The sequence below is a fragment of the Ixodes scapularis genome, unplaced genomic scaffold, assembly GCF_016920785.2.
Source record: "Ixodes scapularis isolate PalLabHiFi unplaced genomic scaffold, ASM1692078v2 PGA_scaffold2__306_contigs__length_199485367, whole genome shotgun sequence".
Classification (NCBI taxonomy): Eukaryota; Metazoa; Arthropoda; class Arachnida; order Ixodida; family Ixodidae; genus Ixodes; species Ixodes scapularis.
In genome coordinates this window covers 44,684,084-44,708,366 of record NW_024609857.1, presented here as the reverse complement: position 1 = coordinate 44,708,366, position 24,283 = coordinate 44,684,084, and the positions used below count along the sequence as shown (strand labels likewise).

The following is a 24,283-nucleotide window of genomic DNA, read 5'->3' as shown; positions in this document are numbered from 1 at the left end:
GCAAACAAAATTCATATACCTTGATGAACGACCTGGAAATAAAATTGGGTGGTGGCCAAGTGGTTTAAGGTGTGAAATTTCAAACTTACAGACTGTAGTTTCGGTTTAAGTCCTCCTGGTGTATATTTTTATCCTTATAACTATATTTACATTGTTTTTCTGCATTTTTGAGGCACAAGTACTTAATTTATACGCTAATTCACCTTTAGAAGCGTTTTAATTACACTCCATGCCTTTCTAGTGCTCGTAATTGATTCTTGGTGAAAGCGGTCTTAAATTTTTCTTTTCTTGCTGTCGCTGCTGCTTGCTTTCTCACCTTTAGAATGCTGACAACTCGACACAAAAGTAATGAAAAATGTGTTTAAAATGTCATGAAGATCAGCATTTCCAAGCTGTACCCCTGCTTCATGCCCCGACCATGCCACCATACCATAGCCGAGTACAGTGACAAATGGTCCCAGGTTTGTCACCCGACCGTTTTTTGGGCTTACGTGTGGCGCGACTCATGAAGCACCTATGCTTCGCGATGGAGCCAGTGAGCGAGGTGTGACACACTAGAGCTGTGCAAGCCTCAGCTTTACAGCCTGCAAAGCCTGGGAAGATCCCTCTCCCTTTGCAGAGCTGGCATTAGCTCACCGAGAAGCTATTGCAAGCACTAGAAAGCCACAGAGTGTGAATAAAAGCGTTTCTGAAAATGAATTAGTGTGTAAATTATGCATCTATATGTTAAAACTTAAAAAAAAGTATATATGTATATATATATATATATATCTATTTAAATACTAAAAAAGGCAAAAAAGAAAAAAAATGTTTCCAGGTGGGCTTGCACCCAGAGCCCACGGCCCTTGAATTCAGTTCCCTAAAGCCCGCTTCAGACGGAACAATTTCGCCCAGCAACTTCATGTCGCAACACCAGCGACACGCGCCGCCCGCGTTCACATGCAGCAACCGAATTGCTACGACTTGACATCATCATCATAAAATCTTATTATTCTTACAGTATTTAGACGCACAGTTATATCTTAAAAACATGTTTTTATATGTTTAAATTGCGCTGAGAATACTAACTTCTTTTTGAAACAGTTCATTTTCAAAAATGATCCATTTCAAACCAGAACTAAGTCCTCAGTTCTCATCATCACGACCACAGGGGTGTCACGTGAAAATATTGCATTCCTGATTGGCTGCTGCGGCTTCAAACATCTCCAAGTAGTCAGAGTTGCTCGTCCGCTTCGAGCCGGACCCAATCTCAGCAATTCGTGTCGATCTAGGGAAAACTAGGGAACAACCCGCCAGCAGCCCCAAAATTGCTGGAAAGGTTGCCCCGTCTGAAGCGATCCTATACTCTGTTTCATACATAGAGTGCAACGCAGTCAAAGCTAGCGCACCCGTTTGCATTGCTGACCGTGCCTATGTTCGCCCCATAAGATAGTGCGTCCCCTGCAAAAAAATTTTAAAAAGTCGGAAAATGTGCCTTCTTGGGGCTAGTAACTGATAGTGGCGTTATGATTTCAACGGAGCACAAATGTTTTTCAAGAAAAAGGAAAAGAGAATGTAAGCCACCTTAAATTGTTTTCGTGTTCATCCGTGTGGCAGCCGCTGTGGGTTTTCGGGTTGTGTGGCACTGGCTGGTTTTGAGAAGATGGCGTCTTACGCAGCAAGCTGAAGTACCTCTCCTGCTCGGATGTTTTCGAAGATTCGTTGTGCGAAAATCTGAAAGAGTGCAACCAGATGATCGCCAATGTGTACGGGAGTATAAGAACACATTCCCCGGAGAATTCGGTCGTGAAGTCCTGGAGACGGGCAGTAACGACACTGGAGTGTGCCCTGTACTGTCGCGAAGTGCAAGGCGCAGTGCCTATCTGGTAAGGTGGCGTCCCCGAAGCAAAGACCTCGCAACGTGAAAGTTTTGAGCACGGGGACCGTAAAGCATGACGAGTTCACACAGAACGCCATTCGCCTGAAGGTGCATCGCAAGTGCTCCAAGAGGGAGATTCCTACCCTTGACAGCTATTTCAAAATAAACTGTACAGGCCACAACTATTGTCGATTAACGTTTTATTTAAAAATTTAGGGACAAGGCCGCTATCAGGACAATTCCTCATTCCACGCTGCACGAAAAAAAAATATAACTCGGTGCTGGAGGCAAATAACACTTGCAAAGCGGCAGACCAGATGGTAGAAACCTGGCCTGTCGGCGACTTATAAATAAAAATCAAGAAGGAGGAACTGAAATATGCACTTCGTCAATGCGCACAATCTTGCACAAAACGTATGTCTAAAAAAGAAAAAAAAACACTAAAAACCATGCGCATAAAATGGGTTCGAACCACGGCCACCGAGACGTCAATATCGCCAGAGCAGCGCCTTCTACCACTCGTCCACGAAACGCGCAGAGTAACACTTTTTCTATTTTTTCATGCGCACCACTTTAGTACCTTTGACAGCGTCGCACGCTAAGTATGAAACAGAGTATAAGACACCCTATTGTCTGGTACAGAGACCATTTATGAACGCTTGGGTGTTTAAACGATGTACTACACATTTTACAAAAAGAAAAAAAAAAACATTGGGTGTTTAAACGTTGCACTACCCTTTTTTCAATAGAAAAAAGCAACAATAAAAAAACACATTTCAGAAGAAAAAGTTAAGGAAACAGAATGTACCGTTATGTTCAGTGAAGTTTGGTGACAAGACTCGAGCCGGAATGCAGTTGTCCTTGGTGTGACCCCATGAGACTGTCTTGCTGCCTTTGCTGGGGTTTATCTAACTGAAGTACCTGTACGAAAAGTAGAACACATGTGCATAACACTCATTATTCACAAGAAAATTTGTCAATGTCCAAAATGACCCATGAAGAAAATTATGCGAGGAATTTTCAGGCTGCGTTGGCCGAGTCACCTCTCGTGGCCAATGTTTCATAGCAACTTTAATTGTAGTGAACAGTTATAGGGTATATTACGAAGAAAGTGCAATTTGGTTTTGTAGGAACCTAACACACAAAACGACACTTGAATACAATATGTTGAGGTACCTCTAAACAAACTCCAGGGTTTTATGGCGCCTCCTTCAGATACCTGATGTTGAACATGAAATATGTGCACCAAGGAGTGAGCAAACAGCGACTTCAGATTTGTCTCTAACACCAGCGACATGTCGACAAGGAGTGCAACGTGTAGAAGGTCGTCTAGAAGTGTGCCAAGATGAAAAAGCAAGATGTAACGATATCAGAATAAGATCACACCAACGAGGCACCATTGTGGTGAGACAATCTACGATGTAGAGACAGTAATCGGGAGTCAACCGACGTACGGCCGCGATTTACTTTGTGGCGACTAAAATAAAACATGGCAAAAAAAAAATTAAAAAATTAGAAAACGCGTTTTTTTTAATTTGTTGAGCGCAGCCGGTAGCAGAGCAGTTGGCCGGCGTCACGAAAATCTGACAGACTCGCTAGCTTTTCTCAACTTCGTACGGCGCCAGTCGGCACCACAGATGAATGGTCGGCACTCGTAGTCTACCAGGGAAGAAAAAAGTACGAGCTCAGAGCCCAGCGTCGATCGCGACTTTCGTAAAGAGAAGCTCCGGTAACACTTCGGCGACTCGCGAGCGTTAAAGAACGCCTCTTCGAACAAGCCCACGAATCCAACACGTCGAACGTTTTGCGCCGGTAAGCACGCTGGGAGCCAGGGGGCTGGAGGTTGAATATCCGAAAGAGACGACGCGCTGGTTTCTACGTCTATTTCGCACATGAGATAACAAGATAGCGAAGCTATCCGAGTGTAAACACTGACTGAGGTTACATCGCAGTAGACGCAGTCGAAATGACGTCTGCAACAGAGCACAGCCAGACGCTTTCAGCAGGGGACGCATGCGTTCAAATAAGCTGCGATTTCAAAACATGATGTCTCCCTTCTGTATTCCAGTGCTCACTTTGATCTGTGTATACCAAAGCACTCAATGCTGCAAGTAATAAAGTCGTATATACGTACCTTTCGAAGCGATTGAAAATGCTTTGGTTTCACTTGTAACCCACAAGCAAAGTGCGCGACGAACTTGACTAGATGTTATCCGTCGGTCCCGCCATTGCCGCCGTCTCGCCGGGTTGGCGCGGTCGCGGTCGCCGCGCAATGGCGCAATCGCGCAATCTCGGCGGCTCGGCTAGGCTTGGCTGGATCGGCGGATTCGGCCACTCGGCGGCTCGCTCAGCTGCTCGTCTTATGTATGATCTCTATGGCTCGTCTGGCTCGATGGCTCGATGGGCTACTCGCGGCTCGCTCGGCTCGCCTCCCTTCGGAGTTCGAACTGCCTCCGAAGCTCGAGCGCTCGAGCTTTCGCGCGCGCGGGTTGACGATGGAAATTGTTCTCATAAAACGAGTCTGTAACGTATCGTTTGATGGCGCAAATGCACGTATTTTTCCCGTCGTTTTTTACAGTGTGTGAATCTTGCGAAACAGGCGACGAAGAGTGGTGGGTGAAATGTGCTCGTGTGTGGTTGCGGATTTTGTTTACGACGTAGGATTACCCAGAAAGGCGGGTCAATATCGATAAATGTGCGGGTAAGAAGCACGTGACCTGTCAAGCCCATTAATCCTCATTATTTTATCGTGTGAACTGACATTGTCACGTATCGCGTTCGATTTGGGTTCCAACATCGGTAACCTAACTTTTGTTGCATTAAAACTGCAATAAACATTTGTTTGAAAACGATCACTCCAATGAGCAGGTCGTTATTGGGCTTTCTCATTGAAAGGTAGGTTGCAGGTGTCCCAGCTAGTTATTCTGAATGGTTTGGTGGTTGTCTAGCATTTCAAGCGCTCGAGGCTGTGTGTACTGTGTGCCGTACGTACACTTGCGCTTTCGATCAATGTGAATGTGTTTGCAACGCGGAACGTTTGTGTTCTGTGTGTATCCACCTTCAATATCGTTCTCTCTCGTATTCCCGTATGGTAACTCCTGCTGTTCTACGATATCATTCACGCGATGTCGTATATGTGGGCGTGCCGATATCCACTTTGCTTCACGGGCGATCAATACTGTGTTGCGTATCCTCTTAGTCCGCGGTATATGCCGACGTAATTCATGTTGGCAACTTGGAATTCGTTCTGAGATTTATCCACGCGATATTGTATTCTCCTTTGGGCCCGTGATCGACGACCGATATTTATATATCGTGTGGCGGCACAGTATGTCCATGTCGGTCACCAATGTGCACGCGGTGTCGTATTCTATTCCAATAACCGTAAGTTCTGTCGGGATATTGTGCTTCGATATCGTGTTGTATACCAATAACCGCAAGTTATATCGGGATATTGTGCTCCAATATCCTGTTGTATACCAATAACCGCATACTATATCGGGATATTGTGCTCCGATATGAATTCCCATCGTGCGTATTGGGTTAATCGGATAAAAATAAGTTTTTATTGGTTTCCATCAACTTCATTGGAATACAATATTTCCAATAAGCCGAGTTCATATTGGCCTTTTTCAATAGGGTTCAGACGGGGCAACGTTTCTAGCAATTTCGAGGTTGCTGGTGGGTTGTTCCCTAGTTTTTCCCAGATCAGCACGAATTTCTGAGATCAGGTTTGGCTCAAAACAGACAAGCAACTCTAAGAAACTGGAGAAGTTTGAAGCGGCAGCAGCCAATCAGGGACGCAATATTTTCACGTGACACCCCTGTGGTGGTGAGGATGACAGCTGAAGACTTGGTCCTGGTTTGAAATGGATCATTTTGGAAATAAACTTTTTCAGAAACATGAGTGAGTATTCTCAACGCCACTCAAAGATATAAAAACACGTTTTCCGCACGTAGTTGTGCGTCTATATAGTGCAAGAAAAATATAAATTCATGATGATGGCAAGTCGGTTGCAGCGTGTGAACGCAGGCGGCCCGTGTTGCTGGTGTAGCGACGTTAAGTTGCTGGGGGAAATTGCCCCGTCTGAAGTGGGCCTTAGGCTCGCTTCCACCGTCCACGCTCAGCGAGCAAGCCTGCTTCAACCGTTCACACCTCAAGGCAAGCTGGACAGCTACAAGCCACCTAAATGTCTACCGCCGCATCCCCGGCCAGGTCGTGACGCGACATAACTTATTAAAAGTCTTGCTGTCACTGCCACGACCGGCCAGAGTAAAGTCGAGAAAGAATCATATAAATCATTTCGTAGCTGTCTTGGAACGACCCCCCTCAAGGGAGAGTCGTCCCTCCGCCGTTCGTCGATTTTTGGACTGACACAAAGCAACTAGCCGTTTTGGCCCAGCAGTTACAAATAATAGTGCTCATTAACTCGCCTGCCAGCATTCCAGGTGCCAACCGCAATTTCCGCCAGTTTACCCGTCACCCGCTGAGAATCTTGTCTGCCAGTGTTCCCGGTGTCAACTGCCATTTCTGCAATCTTTCCAACACCCACTGACAAAAACCCATCTGTACTCCAGGCCTCGACAAGCGCTTACTTGCCTACCGCATCACCCCAAGCCTAAATCCTAAATCTGCAATGAGTCCTGGCTAATTCCCCTCCTGCCACTCGTTATCCTGCCATCCAGCGAACATGCCGTGACTCTCCTCTGCCTCTGAAGACAACTTTCTTACATCTTAAACGCGCTCCCCGTCTCTTGCCAACCACTAATCTGGGGTAAGCGAGAAAGCGGGTCTGCAACCTCGTTCTTTGAGCCCTTTAGGTACTCGATTCGAGGAGACACCTGCTGAGCTCTGCCGTGAGACAAGTCGCCAAAATTCCAACATATTTGTCTCAACGGGCATCGTTAGCGTTAGTGAACAACCCGCTTAACGAATCCGTGAGACTTTCTGGGGACGGCTAGAAGCAGAGGCATACCAAACGAGCCCCACGTTGGATTTTCTATTTTAATGTTGGTTTCTTTATGGAGTTCACTTAGCTACTAATAATCACCGCCCAATTGGTATGCGCTCCGCCTGTCACCCAGCGAGTGACATACAGCAACGAGAAGACAGCGAATAAGTTGACTGTACCTCACGGTTGCCCGTCGTTCGGAGCCGGCACTCCAGGCACGCCGACCCTTGTTGTCGCCCGTCGATCAGAGCTCACAGTCGGAGTCAGTGTACAGGCCTGCGGATCGTCCTTGCCACGCCAGCGCTGCGTAGACAGGCTGTCCCGGGCTATCACTGCCCGAGTCTCGCTGTGGAATCACCCCGGGATCGTCATGGCCTAGGCTAGATGGCCAGGACTCGCCGTTTCTAACGGGCCGGACTTCGAACCTCGCTGGTGGACCGCTCCGGGGTTCGGCATGGGCCAGGCCAGGCAGCCCGGCTCCGATGTTCCTGCCCAGCTCCAGCCTCGCTCAGCACGCACTGTCTCGCGCCAACTCGTGACTTCTCCGCCGACCGCCTGTCATGTCCTCTGCCTAGTCTTTCACCCTTTGGCTTTCAGAAAGTTAAGGAAAGGAAATGTACCATTATGTTCAGTGAAGTTCGGTGAGAAGACCCAGGACTCGGACAAGAATGCCGTTATCCTTGCTGTGACCCTATGAGACTCTCTTGCTGCCTTTTCTGGGGTTTATCTAACTGATGTACCTGTCTGAAAAGTAGAAGAAACATATGTGCATAACACTCATTATTCACAAGAAAATTTGTCAACATCCAAAATGACCCACGGAGAAAATTATGCGAGGAATTTGTCGGCCACGTTGGCCGAGTTACCCCTCGTGGCCAATGCTTCATTGCAACTTTAAGTGTAGTAAACAGTCATAAGGTATATTACAAAGTGCAATTTGGTTTTGTACGAACCTACAACACACAAAACAGCACTCTAATACAGTATGTAGAGGTACCTCTAAACAAATTCCAGGGTTTCATGGAGCCTCCTTCAGATAACTGATGTTGAACATAAAATATGTGCACCAAGGAGTGAGCAAACAGTGACTTCCAATTAGTCTCAAGCACCAGCGACATGTCGACAAGGAGTGCAATGTGTAGAATGTCGTCTAGAAATGTGCAGCCCAGATGAAAAGGCGAGATATAACGATATCAGAATAAGATCACACCAAAAAGGTTCCGTTACAATCTAGGCACAGTAATGAGTCACCCGACGTTCAGCCGCTATTCACTTTGCGTTGAGGTGAAACATGGCAAACAAAATATAAAAAACGCGTTTTTTTTTTGGTTTTTTTCTGTACATTATTTGCTTTGCGCCGTTGATAGAAGCACAGTTGGGCGGCATCACAAAGTCACTCGCTAGCGTTTTTTAAATTCGTTCATCGGCACTCATGGTCTACCCTGGAGGAGAAAAGTACGAGCTCAGAGCCGAGCCGCCGAGCGTCGATTGCGACTTTCCTAAAGAGAAGCTCCGGTAACACTTCGGCGACTCGTCAGCTTCAAACAACGCCTCTTCGAACCAGCTTCGAACGAGCCTGACGCGCCCGCGAATCCAATGCGTCGAACGGTCGCGGCAGAAAGCACGCCGGAAGGAAGGGGGCTGGAGACTGAGTATCCGAAAGAGACGCGGCGCTGGTTTCTACGTCTATTTCGCACATGAGATAACAAACTGGCAAAGCTAGCCGAGTGTGAACAGTGACTGACGTTACATTGGAGCACACGCAGTCGGAATGACGCCTGCAACAGAGCACAGCTAGAGGTTTTCAACAGGGGACGCATGCGTTCAGAAAGGCCGCGATTTAAAAACTTCGTCTCCTTTCTGTCCTTCGGTGTTTACTTTGATCCGCGTACACCAAAGCACTCAATGCTGCAAGTAATAAAGTCGTGTATATGTACCTTTCGAAGCAATTGAAAGTGTGTAGGTTTCGCTCGATGCCCACGAGCACAGAGTGCGACCAACGCCGATCCCGCCGGCAGCGCGACGGCGCCGGCTGGCTGGGTCGCCGGGTCAGCCGGGTCGCGCAACCGACGCCCGCCCGCTGCGCACTGCGCATGCTCGGCTTCTCGGCTCTCTCAGCTCTCTCGGCCACTCTGCTGGCTCGGCAGCACACCGACTCGCGGGCATCGCGGGCTCGCCCGGCTCGCTCCCTTCGAAGTTCGAACAGTTCGAAGTTCAAACTGCTTCCAAAGCGCGAGCTTGCGCGAGCTTGCGCGCGCGCGCGCGGGTTGGCAATGGAAACTATTTTCTCGAAAAACGAGGCTGTAACGTATCGTTTGATGGCGCAAATGCACGTATTTTTCACGTCGTTTTTTGTACAGTGTGTGAATCTCGCGAAACAGGCGAGGAAAAGTGGTGGGTGAAATGTGCTCGCATGTCGTCGTGGATTTTGTGTACCACGTAGGATTACCCAGAAAGGTGGGTCAATATCGATAAATGTGCGCTCAAGAAGCAACTACATGCACGTGACCTGTCAAAACCTATTCACCCTCATTATTTTATCGTGCGAACCGACATTGCCACGTATCGTGTTCGATTTCGGTCCCAACACCGGTAACTTCGAATAGCATATCGTGTTTGATGTTGTTTCTCGCCGTCGGTAACTTCGTATTGATATCGTATTCGGTCTGGTGGTTGTGTCTCAACACCGATGGTTTCTTGTTGTATTGCGATGTTGTGTTGCAACATCGAATTGTATCCCGGTGCGTTGGGTTTATCGTTTGGCGATCAACTTTTGTTGCATTACAACTGCAATAAACATTTGTTGGAAAACAATCACGCCAATGAGCACGTCGTTATTGGGCTTTGTCATTAAAAGGTAGTCGCGGCGGGTGTTCCGGCTATAGTTATTCTGAAAGGTTTGTTTGTTGTCTAGTTTCAAAAGCGCGAGGCTGTGTGTACTGTGTGCCGTACTAACAGCTGTACATACTTGCACTGTCGATGAATGTTAATGTGTTCGTAACGCAGAACGTTTATACTATGTGTGTATCCACACCCAATATATTTCTCGCGTATTGCCGTGTGGATATGCCAACGTAATTCATGTTGGTAACTTGGTATCCGCGTTCTGAGATTTATGCGCGCGATATCATATTGTATTCTCCTTTGGTCCCATGATCGACGACAGATATTTGTATATCGTGTGGCCGTAATATGTCCATGTCGGTCACCAATATGCACGCGATGTCGTATTCTATTCCAATAACCGTGTATTATATCGGGGTATTGTGCTCCAATATCCTGTTGTATACCAATAACCGCATACTATATCGGGATATTGTGCTCCGATATGAATTCCCACCGTGCTTATTGGGTTAATCGGATAACAATACGTTTTTATTGGTTTCCACCATCTTCATTGGAATACAATATTTCTAATAAGCCGACTTCATATTGGCCTTTTTCAATAGGGACTGCATTCCGGGCAGCCGTTGAAGGCTTCAAATATGCGTATGATTTGCGCATCATTATTTTACCGCGTGCTTAAAACTAACTATGACAATACTAAATGGTGCCATTCCTCATAGATCGTGCACAGATTTGATCTCGCAAATAGTTTGGAACTTTCATTCAAGTCATACGCGTATCGGGAGGCTACTGGGACTAACTTCTGGAGAGCGCCAGTGTGCCAGTGCGTTCTATATGTATTCACGTGCAGCGGTTGCAACCGCATGCACGTTAATACATATACAAGTCAGGGGAGTTTGCCATAACACCGTCGAAATCCTGCGGATAGTTCAACATATCTTTCCTGATTCTACGCGAATGAGACCAAGAATCGTAAGCTGTAAACAAACCTTCTTGAGGCCATGTAGCGGCGATCGATATTTTACTAAGAGCCTCGTTTAATTCCACAAATACTTTAGAAAAATGTCGGCTGCCACCCTGCTGTTAAGGAGGCTCCATTTCAAGTTACTTCAACAAAATTGATTGTTCATTTGTTTAGTCGGAAATAGATAGATTCTAGGAACGAATAAAAGCGCGCAATATTAAGTAGTCTAAAGTGTCCCAAATAAGCGCAATAAATATTTCGATATAAAACCAAACTCGTATAACGCACTTTTTGTTCTTGTCTCAATTGTTGCAGAAACCTCCAACGTAGCCAACACAGAGGAAAGTCCGTCTACTAGTTGCTGGAAACTTCTCCTTGACCGCCTTTTCCTACCCGATCTGGTGACGATTATGATGTGTTGGGCTATCACGGGTTTCAGCGAAACAACCTTGGAGCCCAGTCTTCGAACGGTTTGAGCGCCTGATGTTGCATGCGAAATTTTATTAATGTTATTATTTTAAGGACGAGTGCTTTTACTGCTTGATTTCTAGATCTAGAGCAGTCGTTCTCAACCATTAATGTTTCGCGGGCCCCTTGTGGATTGACGGAGATCATGAAGGACCCCGTTCATGCTGAGGGGAAGGGAAAGGTATGGGTTCATTATGATAACGATTTAATAAACAGATATAACTATAAGCACTAGTGTGAAGCAGACTTCGCTCATCGACTTACACATGAGAAAACTCACCCAATAATTGAAATGTTTCCTCTCACTCTGAAAAAAGACAACTTTAACTGTAGGGCTTCGGGGACCCCTAGGATGCCTTCGCGGACCACAAAGACTCCGCGGACCCCCCTTGGAGAACCACTGATCTAGAGCATAACGAAGAGTTCTAAAACAAACATGGTAACATGGGCTTACGACAGTGACGGAGTTGTGGCCACTATGAACTACGGTGTCTCGTGATGTGACGTCACGATTCACGTGACGACGTAAGTTAGCTACGGAGTAGAACGTGAGCACATTACCTGACGTCACGGTGTAACTTGACTCCGTAACTTGATGTTAAAGTTTCACTGACTACGTAATTTGACGACACGTTATCACGTATCCTGGCATCAGAGTGTCATGAAACCGCGTAAATTGACGTCACAGTATTAAATATGAATCGCAACTACTGTGTGTCACGTGACACCACAAGGTAAGTGAGATGCCGTGACATAATCAAGGGGATCGTTCCACGTGACCACTGTTCAATAAAATTATCCCCTTCAGTTCACAATCCGAATAACACGATATTTTTATGCATAATAAATGTGTGGATAATACATTCTTTTTAATACATTGTTTCAGTTTGGGTTGAGCCGTACTGAAATTGGAAAGCTGTACGCGGTGCAATATGCGTCTTCTATGATTAGAAGCGTCGTGGCTGGAATCTCTTGCTATTTTAAGGTACTCTTTTTTCGGTGTAGGACTGCAGGTAGTTTTGTTTCTTCCTCGCTCTGGGTGCGTCATAAGTAAAAGTATGGTGTTATATTTACTTCCTCGAGGGATGTTTAAGTGCGCAGCCGAGTCGAAATTGATCTAAGTTGTATTCATGCCGTCAACAATGGTATCAATAACAAAAAAGGGAAAACCAAACTGGGAATAAAAGGAACAAAAAGCAAACAAAACAAATGTTTCTTGACCAGCGGGTATATAGACCGACACGCGGGATTGATGTCACGGAGCTGCGGCAGCACTGCGATCGCGCCGGAGCCGGCTGGTGTAGGCAAAAGGGCGCACGTTGCGCATGGGCTTCACAGCTTTTCAGAATGGCGCGGATCTGTTTTGCCGTTAATTGCACCGAAATGTACAAGAAAAGTAGCGGAGAGAGTTTCCACAAGTTGCCGGCAGACTCTGAAAGGCATATATAGAAGGTGGATAATACCCGTGGATCGAAAAGTATGGTCGCCTCGCGCGAACGACCGTTTGTGCAGCAAGCACTTTCTTGAAGGCAAGTGCGGCTTCCATTTCAATCTCCGTCCCGAGGCTTGCTTACGTGCAGGGAAACCGTCGTCTGATCGACACCACACGGATTTCGTTCCCACGGTGTTCGTGTACAAAGCACCGGCCAAGCGCTCGTCGGAGGCTCACTACACCCGTGCTACCCAGCAGAAGGGGATCGGCGACAGAAGGGCTGTGTGGTAGGCGTTATCGAAAAAAAGTAACGAAATAAGTTTCTCGTTACTTGCAAAGAAAAGGTACGCGTTACCGAGCTACGTTACCTAAAAATAAAAGAAACGCGTTACCGCTACCGATAAAAAGTAACGCACGTTACTTCTGCGTTACTTTTTAAATTAAGATTTAATACGTCTTACGGTTTCGACGATACAGGTATGCATAAACTCATATGTCAAGAAACTTTATGTTCATCCAGAAAGTGAACATAATTACTTCATATTTTTTGTGGTTTCACCTAAATACTCACGAGAAAAACGAAAAAAGAAAAACATGACTTGACGGCTTAGAACACAAAAAAAATCGAAGTGTAATTTCTTTAAGACTTGGGAAGTAGTAAGGAGTAACGTAATTACGTTATCCGTTACTGTTTCGGAAAGTAAAAAGTAGGTTACTACGTTCATGAAAAGACTAACGCGTTCCTGGTAGCGCCGTTACTTGAAAGGTGTTACCGCCAAGACTGCTGAACGGGCAAAGCGTTACGGCTTGTCATGCCTTGTGGTCATGAGCGTAGGAAAAATATCAGACCTTGAGTTCAAGCCGCTGTGTGTATTTAATCAATTATTAAATACACTTCCGTTGACCCAAACTCTGCTGATCCCGCCGGCAGTGCGGAAACCGACTCGAAGCAATCGTAGGCTCCGATAGACTTGTACGGCTGCACCGTGCCGGCCGTGTACTGGCTTGGCGAAAAAAAACTAAATAGACGACGACGTGAGCCGTCGACTTCGGTGGCAGCAACTTCACGTGGGATGTCCAGCAGACCTTGTTTACGGCGTACGGATTCTCGTAGGCAACGCTGTCTACGCACAGTTTGTTTCGGTACCGCTGCTCTTCGGGCTCGGGTAGCGAGCTCGAATAGTCGGGCTTAGCATACGACATACGTTGTCAGGAAATACGACGCACAAATAAAGCTAGAAGCGTCCCTCCAACGTCAACCACGAGCGCACGCCATAGAACGCAATGGCCAAAACACAGAGAGCCGGGCCGCTTTTGCCCACACAGCTACCGCGCATGCGCGTCTTCCGGCCGTGTTGGTAAACAGAGCCGCTCCGCGTGTCGGTCTATAGGAGAAGGCGGGAAAATGCGAACATAGCACGTTTTTTTTGTGCCTGTGCCAGTATATATTGTTACGGTAGCCTCAAACGCTTTTAATAGGTGGATATATTATTGGTCGATAATTTTACAATAATGATATGAGCTAGATTTTAAATATACTAGTTCGGAATTGTTTTCAAACAACCCGTAACGAACTGACCTGATATTGTAAAAAGTAAGTTGGATCACTTACTAGGTAACCTAAAGACAGCGTGCAGTTCCTTTTCTCGTGACATTATTTTACGCCTTCGTTTTATTCAAAAAATAATGATGGTAAACTTTCCAGAAATTGAATAGTCTAGTGACCACATGGACGGTCAATATTCATTTTCAGTACTCAATGCACACACAGAAGGACGTCTGAGACTGCGTATGAAAACATAGAGTATGAAAATCGTGGTGGTGCTTTGCAGCTGTAAAAGAAGCAATTATTTTGAATTTATGAATTTCAGGTGGAGACATTTTTTTGTTTCGTCGGACAAATTTTTGCAGCGCTTGCGTACCTTTTGGTGGGGCCTGCGCCATTCATCCCCTATGAACGGTAACCACTATTTTGTTTTCTTGTATAAATCATCGCGCGAGTTGGTTTTTAAACCCCGGTAAGGATTGTTTTCTGTCAAAGGGCACTTTGGATGGTCTACCTGGCACAAGCCTTCATTGGACTGGCGATGTCACTGATAATGACTTGCGCGTATTGCCACACACGCAAAGTAGTCACGTGAGTACTGTGAAAATGAAACAACAAAAACTTTAAGGTAGATGCTGTATGGATATGCACACGCAAACGCCACATTTATATTACTACGAATATGTTCTATGTACAGTGCAGGTATAAGCGGAGTGTTGAACACACACTTTGTCTTTAGGTTGCGAGGCTGCCCGGATACCATTCAAACCAAGGGATTTGTGAGCAGCAGCCTCATGGTAGCCATGATGATAGGGTATGGTGCCGTATGTTTCATTGCTTTCAGCGTTTCGCAAAGAGAAGTTTTTTGCTCACATATTGGAGGCCCGAGATACTCTTAACACGAAACAGTCTTTTCCATGACACTAACCATTTCATAAGCCCTATCAGACATCCCGCTACCCAAAAACAGAGTACAACTTTTCGCTATCTGGATTATGGAACTGGAAAACTTTCTGGAATATATCCGGATTTCAAGTTTCCAAGAATGATTTCTTTGACTGCAGTCTGAACTTCATTTTTCCAGAGACAATTCCAGTTAGGTTTTCAGTTCCATAATTCAGATAGTGAAAATATATACTGAGTTTTTTGGTAGATAACTCTTAGTGTTAAAACTCCCATGCAATCTATTTAGGTCAGAATTAAAGCCTATTCGGCCTTGAACTATTTCCTTAGCTTATTTGCGTACATCCTAATGATACCACTTGAAAGTGTTGAGAGGTACAGTTGGCACACGGTCACTTTTCTGTTCAGTGTATACATACCTTCCGTCTATCCACGACTGCCTGCAGTTTGGCAGCCTGCTTTCAGGGCTATCGCTTGCCGTGTGTTCGTTAAGGGAAGCTCGACTCGATCAATGTTGGAATACAAACCTAGCTGTTCCCGAGGACGTTTTTTTCAATACCGCAGACGGTGGCGTTTCGAATCAATAGAAGGAGATAATCATATTTCCTTTGTACACGAGCAAACATAGGAGGCGACTTTTTGGAGTAGTAGTATCGTCTAATTGCCGATGAAACACCGGCTAGTTGTGATCATTTTTTGTGCCGTGCAATTGTTTATATAGGTACGTTAGTGTGACAAATATGCTGCCTTACTGCTCATACCTCTGTCAGAATGTTAGACGCATAACTAGATATTCTAAAGTTTGTGCATATAATATGCGATGCTTGTTAGAATTCCAGTGAGGGTTCCCGTCTTCTGAGAGAAGCTAAAAATTCGCCACATTGCTCAAAGTGCTAACTGCGGTTTTTTAATCGTCAGACATGTCTAGCACCCGTTACTAATTCCGGGAGTAAAATTCTGATTTGAACAAATCTCGGTAAGTCGAGTTCATCAATGGCCCGTTAACATTTGTACCGTGAAGTAGTCTAGCTTCCAAAAAAGATTTATGTTTTTTTTTTTTTTTTTTTTGTGTGTAAACAGCGGCTTGGTTTTGCCACCTCTTGCCGGTTACATCGTCGAGCAAGTGGGGTACAGAACCGGAACAATGGCCCTTTTCGGTCTTTTTGTCGGCTGGGTAAGATGCTGTTGTTCTGTCAAAACGCAGACTCTCAGGGAAGTCAGGGTTTCTCTGTGTACGACGGGAGGTAGGAAAGTTGCGCCTCTGCATACATCTTCTTTCTTCATAAAGTGATTCTAATGCATTGTTACCAGTTTTTCTTTTTATAAAGTTTACGTAAGCACCTACATTACTTTGCAATCTCGAAGGTAACTGCGAATGGTCAGTGACCATTGTAGCTATCGCGGCCATCATGAATCCGCCAAACTCCATTACAATATTTCTGATTTCGCTTACTTATAATTACTATAAGGAATAAACGCTCTTCACTCGATATGCCGCCGCCGTCCGATTTTTAACAAAGAGTCGTCAAAGTGTGTATCTTGTCATTTACTTCTTTTAACGTTTCAAAAAACGAAACGGATCAAATATGACGGAAGGGTCCCCTCGGATTTCAATTCTAAGATGACATTCAGGACTGTAGCAGCCATCACAACTAAACAAAATTGTCGCGCCCAGCCAAATAGAATTAGAAGTACCTTTTCATTCCTAATCGCACTACTAGAAAAACAGATTGACAATAGTTTTGTTTGCGAAAACCAACGCCGATGAGAATCTTTATTGAAAGCGTCCAACTTGTTATTTAAATGTTCATTGCGATCCAATCAGTAGTCACAAAGTCAAAGCCAGAGCAACTATCACTCGCTACAGGTACCGCCGGATCAGCTATTCTATAAGTTGTTCAGCTTCTCACAAATGAAGTTAAATGGGCTAGATGAAGTCACATTCCCTTCTGAATTATAAAATTACTACCAACCCAAAAAATCAAAGCAAAACGCACAAACATTACATACACACAAACGCATACTCACATACACATACACGCACACCCACAAAGCACACACATCCACACGCGCGTACGCACATAAACACAGAGACATACGCACATACGCACACACATTGAATTTCTTTTCCTCGTCGCAGGCTGACCCAATTATAACAGGATGGCTGGTATATGTTGTTAAAAGATCTTTATTTTTTATTCATGAAAATTCCTCGACGCTTGTACGGTGCGTTTTGAAAAAACACACAATATTTATAAAAAAAAACTAATGCTGTGAATATAATTTTTTTAAACGTCATATGCAATACAATCATGATCTGGGACAAGCCTTACGCAGTCGTGGTACTCGAGTCTTTTTATTTGCTTCGTAGCGTGCGGACCTCGCCCTCATCACGGCATTGTTAACTTGAGAACCCAATGTTAAATCAAACAAAAATGTAATACCAATTTATCTTAATTTGGCTGAACTCGCTACTACCTTATTTTGCAAATAACACTAAGTATGAGATATTATTAAATCTGAAGTTCACGCTAACAATAATATTTAACGTTGAGGGCATCTCCCACTCAATGAACCACTGTTTTAATTCATTTGGGTTAGCACGCAGCAGCCTAAACCTCTTTTTTTAAATATGTTCGTAGACGTAACAAGCATCTGCAAGCACTCAGTACGGTGACATAAATATTGTTCATAAACACTAAAACCAATATTATACCCAGTACCAAATCTTGAGGTGCGCAAAGTAACTAGAACGAGATGGTATATTTTGCCATTCAAAACAAGAGATGGTGGACACAAACGTGTGCTTCGGTCATTATTAATATTCAACTTGCTGAGCACACGGCTCCACTATGGTGCTAAAGGACAAACGCCGTCATAACGATCTCAACATTGGAAAGCTAGATTAGCTGGATTTTGCCAGCCGCCAGAGAAACAGGTGCTCGCTGCAGATTTTTTTTTTCGTGCCGCCAGCAAAACAAGCGTGCGTAGTTCAATGCGGCTCATTTTTACAAGATCGTTGACCCTTCCCAGAAGTCTACTATGTGAGCACCTTTATCCTTATCTATATAATATTCCTCAGTCCTAAGTTTGTTCAGCCATTTAAGTAAGCTAAATCTGAAAGATAGTCCCTGGGTTGTAAAGCGACGTGCAAACTCCCCAAATCTTTAAAGTACCCTAAAATATCATTCCTGGTGAGTCTTTATTATAGCGGATAAAACATAGATGTGAAAAAACTTGAAAAATTGTAAGGGCGACTAGTCTGATGTCCATAGCCACCGCTATTGTTTGGGCGACAACAGGTCGGTAGTGTACCTAGTTATTTGCTGAGTCGAATGAAAATCCTTTTGTAGACTAGAATTACGCGTTTTACTCAGTGGTGCAAAATATGTGCACACAATAAAAGGGGCCTTACTGAAAATGACAAATTGGTTGTACCTACTTCGTAGAAAGTAGGAAAGATACTTCCGATTTATAAGTCAGGGGACGGAAACAAACCATCTAGCTGTAAACTTGTCTAACTAGTACGTGTGTAAGCTTCTGGAACAGATGATGCTTTCCCATATGAAGAAATATATTGATGACCATGCATAGTATTATTTTCCCCCCATCAGCACGGTTTTGGTAGATAGTTATCGCGGAGTACTCAGTTAATTCAGCTAGTTCATGAACTTTCGGATATAATCAATGACAGGGGCCAAACAGACTTAATTTTTCTTGACCTTTCGAAAGCGTTCGACCGAGTATCGCACCATAAGCTTTTCTTAAAACGTTGCACTATTTTTAAAAAGGATCACTTTGTTAACCGGATATCGTTCTACTTATTTAATTAAAATGCAGTGTGTATATTTTAAAGGTCACACTTCTACTCCCCTTCCAGTCCTCTTCCAGTAACGTCAAGTGTACGGCAGGTTTCAGTCCGCGGGCCTCTTTGGTCCTTGGTTTTTATCAATGACATTAGTAAAAAGATTCAAAAACCCGTTAGGTTATTTGCAGATTGCGTTATTTATTATGTAGCAAAATCGGCCCAGGATCAGGTAACTCTTAACAATGCTTTAATACGGATTGAAGAATGAACAAATATTTGTCACTTGGAAATATACTGCGATACAACTGTAGCAATGATAATAATTAACATGAAAAGAAATCCTTTAAAGTATGGTTATTCAATAAATGCGAACCGCATTAATTTTGTTGGCCACTCTAAATATCTTGGAGTAACCATAAGTAGCAAACATCTTTAGAACCAGTACGTAGATGACGTTCTTAAAAAGCAAGAGGAAAACGTTTTACACTTAGACGCACCTTCAAATTCGCTGATTGGGAAACAAAGAAAAACTGCATACCAAACTCTATTTCGACCTATTCTACAATATGCTAACACAGTTGGATATCCTTACACTGCAAGTGAAATTAACAAAATTGAACGAGCGTAAAAACTGGGTGGGAGATTCCTATTCAATAATATAGGTATAGTGTTTCGACGTCAGGTTTACTGGAGCAAGCTGTCATCCACTCACTGAAGACTAAAGCGAGAATATACAGATTACGTAGAATTACGCAACTTAAAACTCTTTGATAAATGTGTTATTTAATGTTAATAGTGCAACATATATACATTTTTCAAACAGAACATCGTCTAGAATAAATCATACAAGGGCTATTAAACAATATAATTTGAGAGACGATATATGTATCCTCTATTTTTCGGGCAATCAACGAATGGAACTCTTTACCCAACGAAGATTTGTAACCCTTCCGTCATTGGGCGTGTTTGGTAATGCAAATACTTCTGCCACGAGTTAGTGTTATTGAGCGAAATATGTCACTGTTCTATGTAACCACCCCTGCCTTTGCTCACAGGCGTGAGCCACAATATTCTTTATGTAAAAAAATTTAAAAAATATCGCCCGCTGCTTTTAGTGTGGGCTTTGTAGGGCTTGCAGCATTTTTGAATTATAAAAAATAACATTAATAATACATCTAGGTGGGTAGCAAAGAAACAAAAAGAAAAATGCCACAAAAGTAAGTACGCTTTCAGAAATAAAACAAAAACACCAAGATGGTAATTGTAAAAAAAAAAATTACTACATTATGCGAGATTACAAAATAGTTTCTTGAATTCAGTTCTGGGGACGACAGTTCTGTTGTGGGTTTTAATCAGTGACAGTAAGTGACAATAGAAGCTCCGCAACGTGACGGTTCTTGCCTTCGGGCGTCTCACTACGAGGTTATAGCGCGTACGATCTTGGCGGCGTTCTGAAGAGACGATATATCATGACGTAAGCATGTTCAGTAGAAAACAATGTGAAACTGAGGGGGTTTACAAAGATTGTGACGTTCAGAACCGGGGGAGGGGGGGAGGGGAGGGCATTGGCACGGATTCGAAAACAGGTGACGCTGGTGAAAAAATAAAACTACTCGTAAAAAAACAAAAACAAAAACAAAACCGTTATGCCAGACATTTCGAAGTGATTCAGTATTGTTGATAGGGCAGGCTCCATCTGGTTCCCAAAAGGCAAATGCGTATTCCAGTTTCTAAGTGTCAAGGAAAGATCAAGCAAGCAGTTTTAGGTATGGTGGGGTGAGTTTCAAGTTGCGCTATAAAAGCCCTAAACAACGATAGCAGAAGAGATGATATGGCTGATATGAAAAACCCAGGAAAGACCAGATGAGGGGTGGACTCTGCGATACTTAGAGAAATTTTAACGTGAAACGTTTACAGGCTACTTTTTCAGGTCTCCATCGTGTGCCCCCAGGACACCACATTCTTCAAGAAGTTTATCAACGATTTCATCTGTATCACCCGCTCCTCTCAGTAGACCCTCCGAGCCTTGAGAGTATGAAAATAAATAAATAAATAAAGTGGAGCGTAAAACAGCGTAACCGTAAATACCGCTAAACTTAGCGAGAAAAATGATATTGCATGGCTTAGTGTAACGTGACCTCTACGAAAAATCAGTTTCCCCGATAGCTTTTGCGCAAGAAGTGTTGTAAGGCGACATGGTCACGTTATTTTGCACAAAAACAGTTTCCCGGCTAGACTTAGCAAGAAAATTAATGTCACGTGACATCTACAACATTCAAGTCTTTCCGCTAAATTTAGCCGAGAATATGACGTCACATGACCTCGTGCCACGTGAGCTATACACAAATTCATTTTCCCAGACAGATTTAACGGCAAAAGTCACGTCACGTGACCTCAAAACAAACAGTTTTTCGCCGCGAAATTTAGCGGCGAAAATGATGTCACGTGACTTCATGCCGCGTCACCTACACACAAATTTAGTTCCTCCGCTAAATTTAGTGAACAAATTGACGTCAGATGTCATGACGTCACGTGGCCTATGTGTAAATTCAGATTCCCTGCTAGACTCAACGATAAAATTGACGCCACGTAACCTATACTTTAATTCAGCTTACGGACTACCCGTCATTTCGTCATTCTGTGGGAAAAGTCAGTGGGTCATTAGGGAGTTTTCGTGGGCCGTTTTTCTACCTCCGCTACGCTGTCCGGACGAAGGCACCACTACTGCGCCTGCGCGGCGCTAGCCTTGTCTGCGGAGTCGCGGTTCAGTAGCGGGTTGGGGTGAACGTTGCGGGAGAGCGGAAACGATATACAAAAACTCCCTATTGAGTGTATGGGATGGAAAGGAGTCAATGGGGTGGAAGGGAGTGGGTGGAGATGAGTGGGGAAACCTGCAGAGGCACAGCTCGAGAAGAAATGCCTGGAGGTTAACAGCGCAAAATCAAGAACGCTTCACGTAGCATAAAGGCAAAGTAAAATAGTTATGTATTTAAGAAAAAAAACATATATGGTTTTATTCGGCCTCCAAGATTACAGATATAAAATTATATTTAAGATTAATGCGCCAAGTAGCCACAATGAGACGTTCAAAAGAGGGCTGAAGCCCCTCCTTCCCTTCGAGTTCGGCGTAAGGAGAGAATCATGACGTATTATACAGAGATCTCAACATTCCCGCTCATTCCGCTAGCCTTACCCTAGCAGTCAAAAGCGCTGATCGCGCATGGGCAGCTGAAACCTCTACGCATAACGTCGCACACAGCGTTTTTTTTTTTCTCGCGTCGATTGATGCATTTGGGGCAAATGCTTGTGATATTCGTATTCAGATGACAAAAAAATACGGTGAAATTTACCTCTAAGTCATTTTTTAAAGAACCAGTTAAGCCTGCATTAAAATGAATACAAAGAAATATAACGTTTAGAGCGACAAGTAAAGGAAACGAGCCTGCAATTTTGAGAGTTGAGCGACATCTGCCATTTTTCACACCATGGAATAATAAGGATGAGGTCATCTATTTTGAATAAGTACGTGATGTCCAGTGTTTACTATTGTAAATACTGCACTTCTTAAATATAGTGTTTGGAGGCGCTACTTTGGTTGCATTTCTCGTATTGTTTAGTTATCTCCCTGCATTTCCCATCCTCACTATTGTTGCTCTATTAATACACCAGGGAACTAATTAAGCTAATATTATAGTAGATACAGATATTTTTCAGAAGATTTACAACTTTTAACACAGATTTCGAGATATTGCCAAATTAAATTCGCTTAATTTAAAACAAAAGGGTTTAATACAGATATTTTTGTCGTCTTCCAGATACCTGTGACCTTTGCACTGTGGGCGCATTCTTTGTATTGGCCAGGCAAGCATAAAGCGTCCTCTATCAACTCGCATTCCAGAGTTCCTGCCGAAGCCGATGCCTAAATAACATCCTTTCAAATTACTATCACGTTAAAATAGATATTTGCGTTGTTCCGGTCCTGTCGGCAATTTACGTTTACCTTTAAGCCGAATAAAATTGTTTGCCCTGATAGTTTCATCGAGCACTCTTCTTTTCTTCCATTTTAAAATTGTACTAATAAAGAGTGCTCAGAGTCTTTGTGCCTTGTGTGGCAGTGATCCGGATACCCTAAAACTGTGCATCAGAAAACGGAAGTGAGGACTGAAAATACTACATTTCTAGCGCTCTGTTCTATCCCTGAAAGTTTCTCAAACACATGAATGCAAACAAGGAAACTGCAATCGATTTGTTTATTATCTTATCCTATACAAAAAACACACATCTCACACCCACTACTCTAGCTGATGTTACGAGGTTATTGAACTACCTCTCCAGGATGAGGGGAGCTGTAAAATTTGATAACGGAACTCTTTTATGAGCCGTATTTCTTTTTCCACATATACCGTTTTTCCGTGCCACTTTACGTGCAACTTCGCTGCGACTCACCTGCTTTTCTCCAGCGATGCGGAATGGGGGAATGCACAGCTTAACGGCCCCTTGTAGATGGTCCTGCACCTTGAATTACGTGACGTAACTAGGGTAAATATACCGGGAATATTTGTCCACCTAAAATTGGAGGAAAAATTTCCCCGGAAAGAGTAACGGAATTATCGGCAATGGTAGATGCGTGTGACGTCACGTGACATCAGACGTGATGTCATACATCACGTGCTTTTTATAATGACGTCACGAAGGTAACTTTGTGACGTTACCCTCGTGAGGGTAACCCTCGTAAATCTCGTGAGGGTAACGTCACATGTGGCGTCATTATCGGAAACGTCCCATAGTGCAACACCCGGTTACGCCGACGTCGACGACGACGCGGACGACGCCGATTAAGCCGAAACGGGCGCCTAAGAGCTGCGCTTTGAAACCTTTCAAATAAATTATTTCACAGAGGCGCGACGTTTTTCCTAGATTTTCATATATTAACTTAGCAAAAATGCTTCCCGGTATGCACGGTAGACAGTAATGCTAGACAAAACACTTCGTTTGCACGGCGCGAGCAGCGTGAATGAAACTATTTACCTTCTAAAGTAGCGAATTGTCCAACAAGTCGTGAAGTATAGAATGTTTGGAACAAAGACCGACTGTACAATAGAGCTAGACGTGACATCGACAACACGCTAAATGTCTCGCGAATACCTGGACGTAACTGCACGCAGTTAGCTGGAACTGGGCGCAACACAGCACTGCGCCTAATTGACGAGTGATTGCGAGCTCTCGTACCTTTATTGAGTGACGTCGCAAGTGTCAGCGGCACCCGGACGGGCGGTGGCCAACCGCGTCAGCCATCCCCTCCCTCTTTTGACTGGCCAATTTCACCTCTTGAACGCTGCGCCCGGGGCGGTCACCCCACGCTTTCCTAGTGACGCCACTGCCTTTATTTTAGCGGCGTGACAAAACCACAGGTGCAGCAGTCGAGAAATCGATAGAAATCTCGCCCCCTGCAAGACTACACTACTACCGCTACATTGGCATCACTTCTCCTTCCGAATGCTTAAC

At 44.2% G+C, this 24,283-nt stretch overlaps 1 protein-coding gene across 1 annotated transcript in view; it reads left to right on the top strand.

The window, feature by feature from the left end:
• Window positions 1-22,701, top strand: part of LOC121836460 — a 40,288-nt gene extending 17,587 nt beyond the window's left edge. Inside the window, exons 2-8 of the mRNA XM_042291361.1 lie at window positions 10,937-11,091; window positions 11,976-12,074; window positions 14,393-14,481; window positions 14,563-14,658; window positions 14,807-14,881; window positions 16,051-16,144; window positions 22,594-22,701. Coding sequence (XP_042147295.1) covers window positions 10,937-11,091; window positions 11,976-12,074; window positions 14,393-14,481; window positions 14,563-14,658; window positions 14,807-14,881; window positions 16,051-16,144; window positions 22,594-22,701 — 716 coding nt within the window. The remainder of the gene's footprint in view (window positions 1-10,936; window positions 11,092-11,975; window positions 12,075-14,392; window positions 14,482-14,562; window positions 14,659-14,806; window positions 14,882-16,050; window positions 16,145-22,593) is intronic.
• Window positions 22,702-24,283: the final 1,582 nt, after the last annotated feature.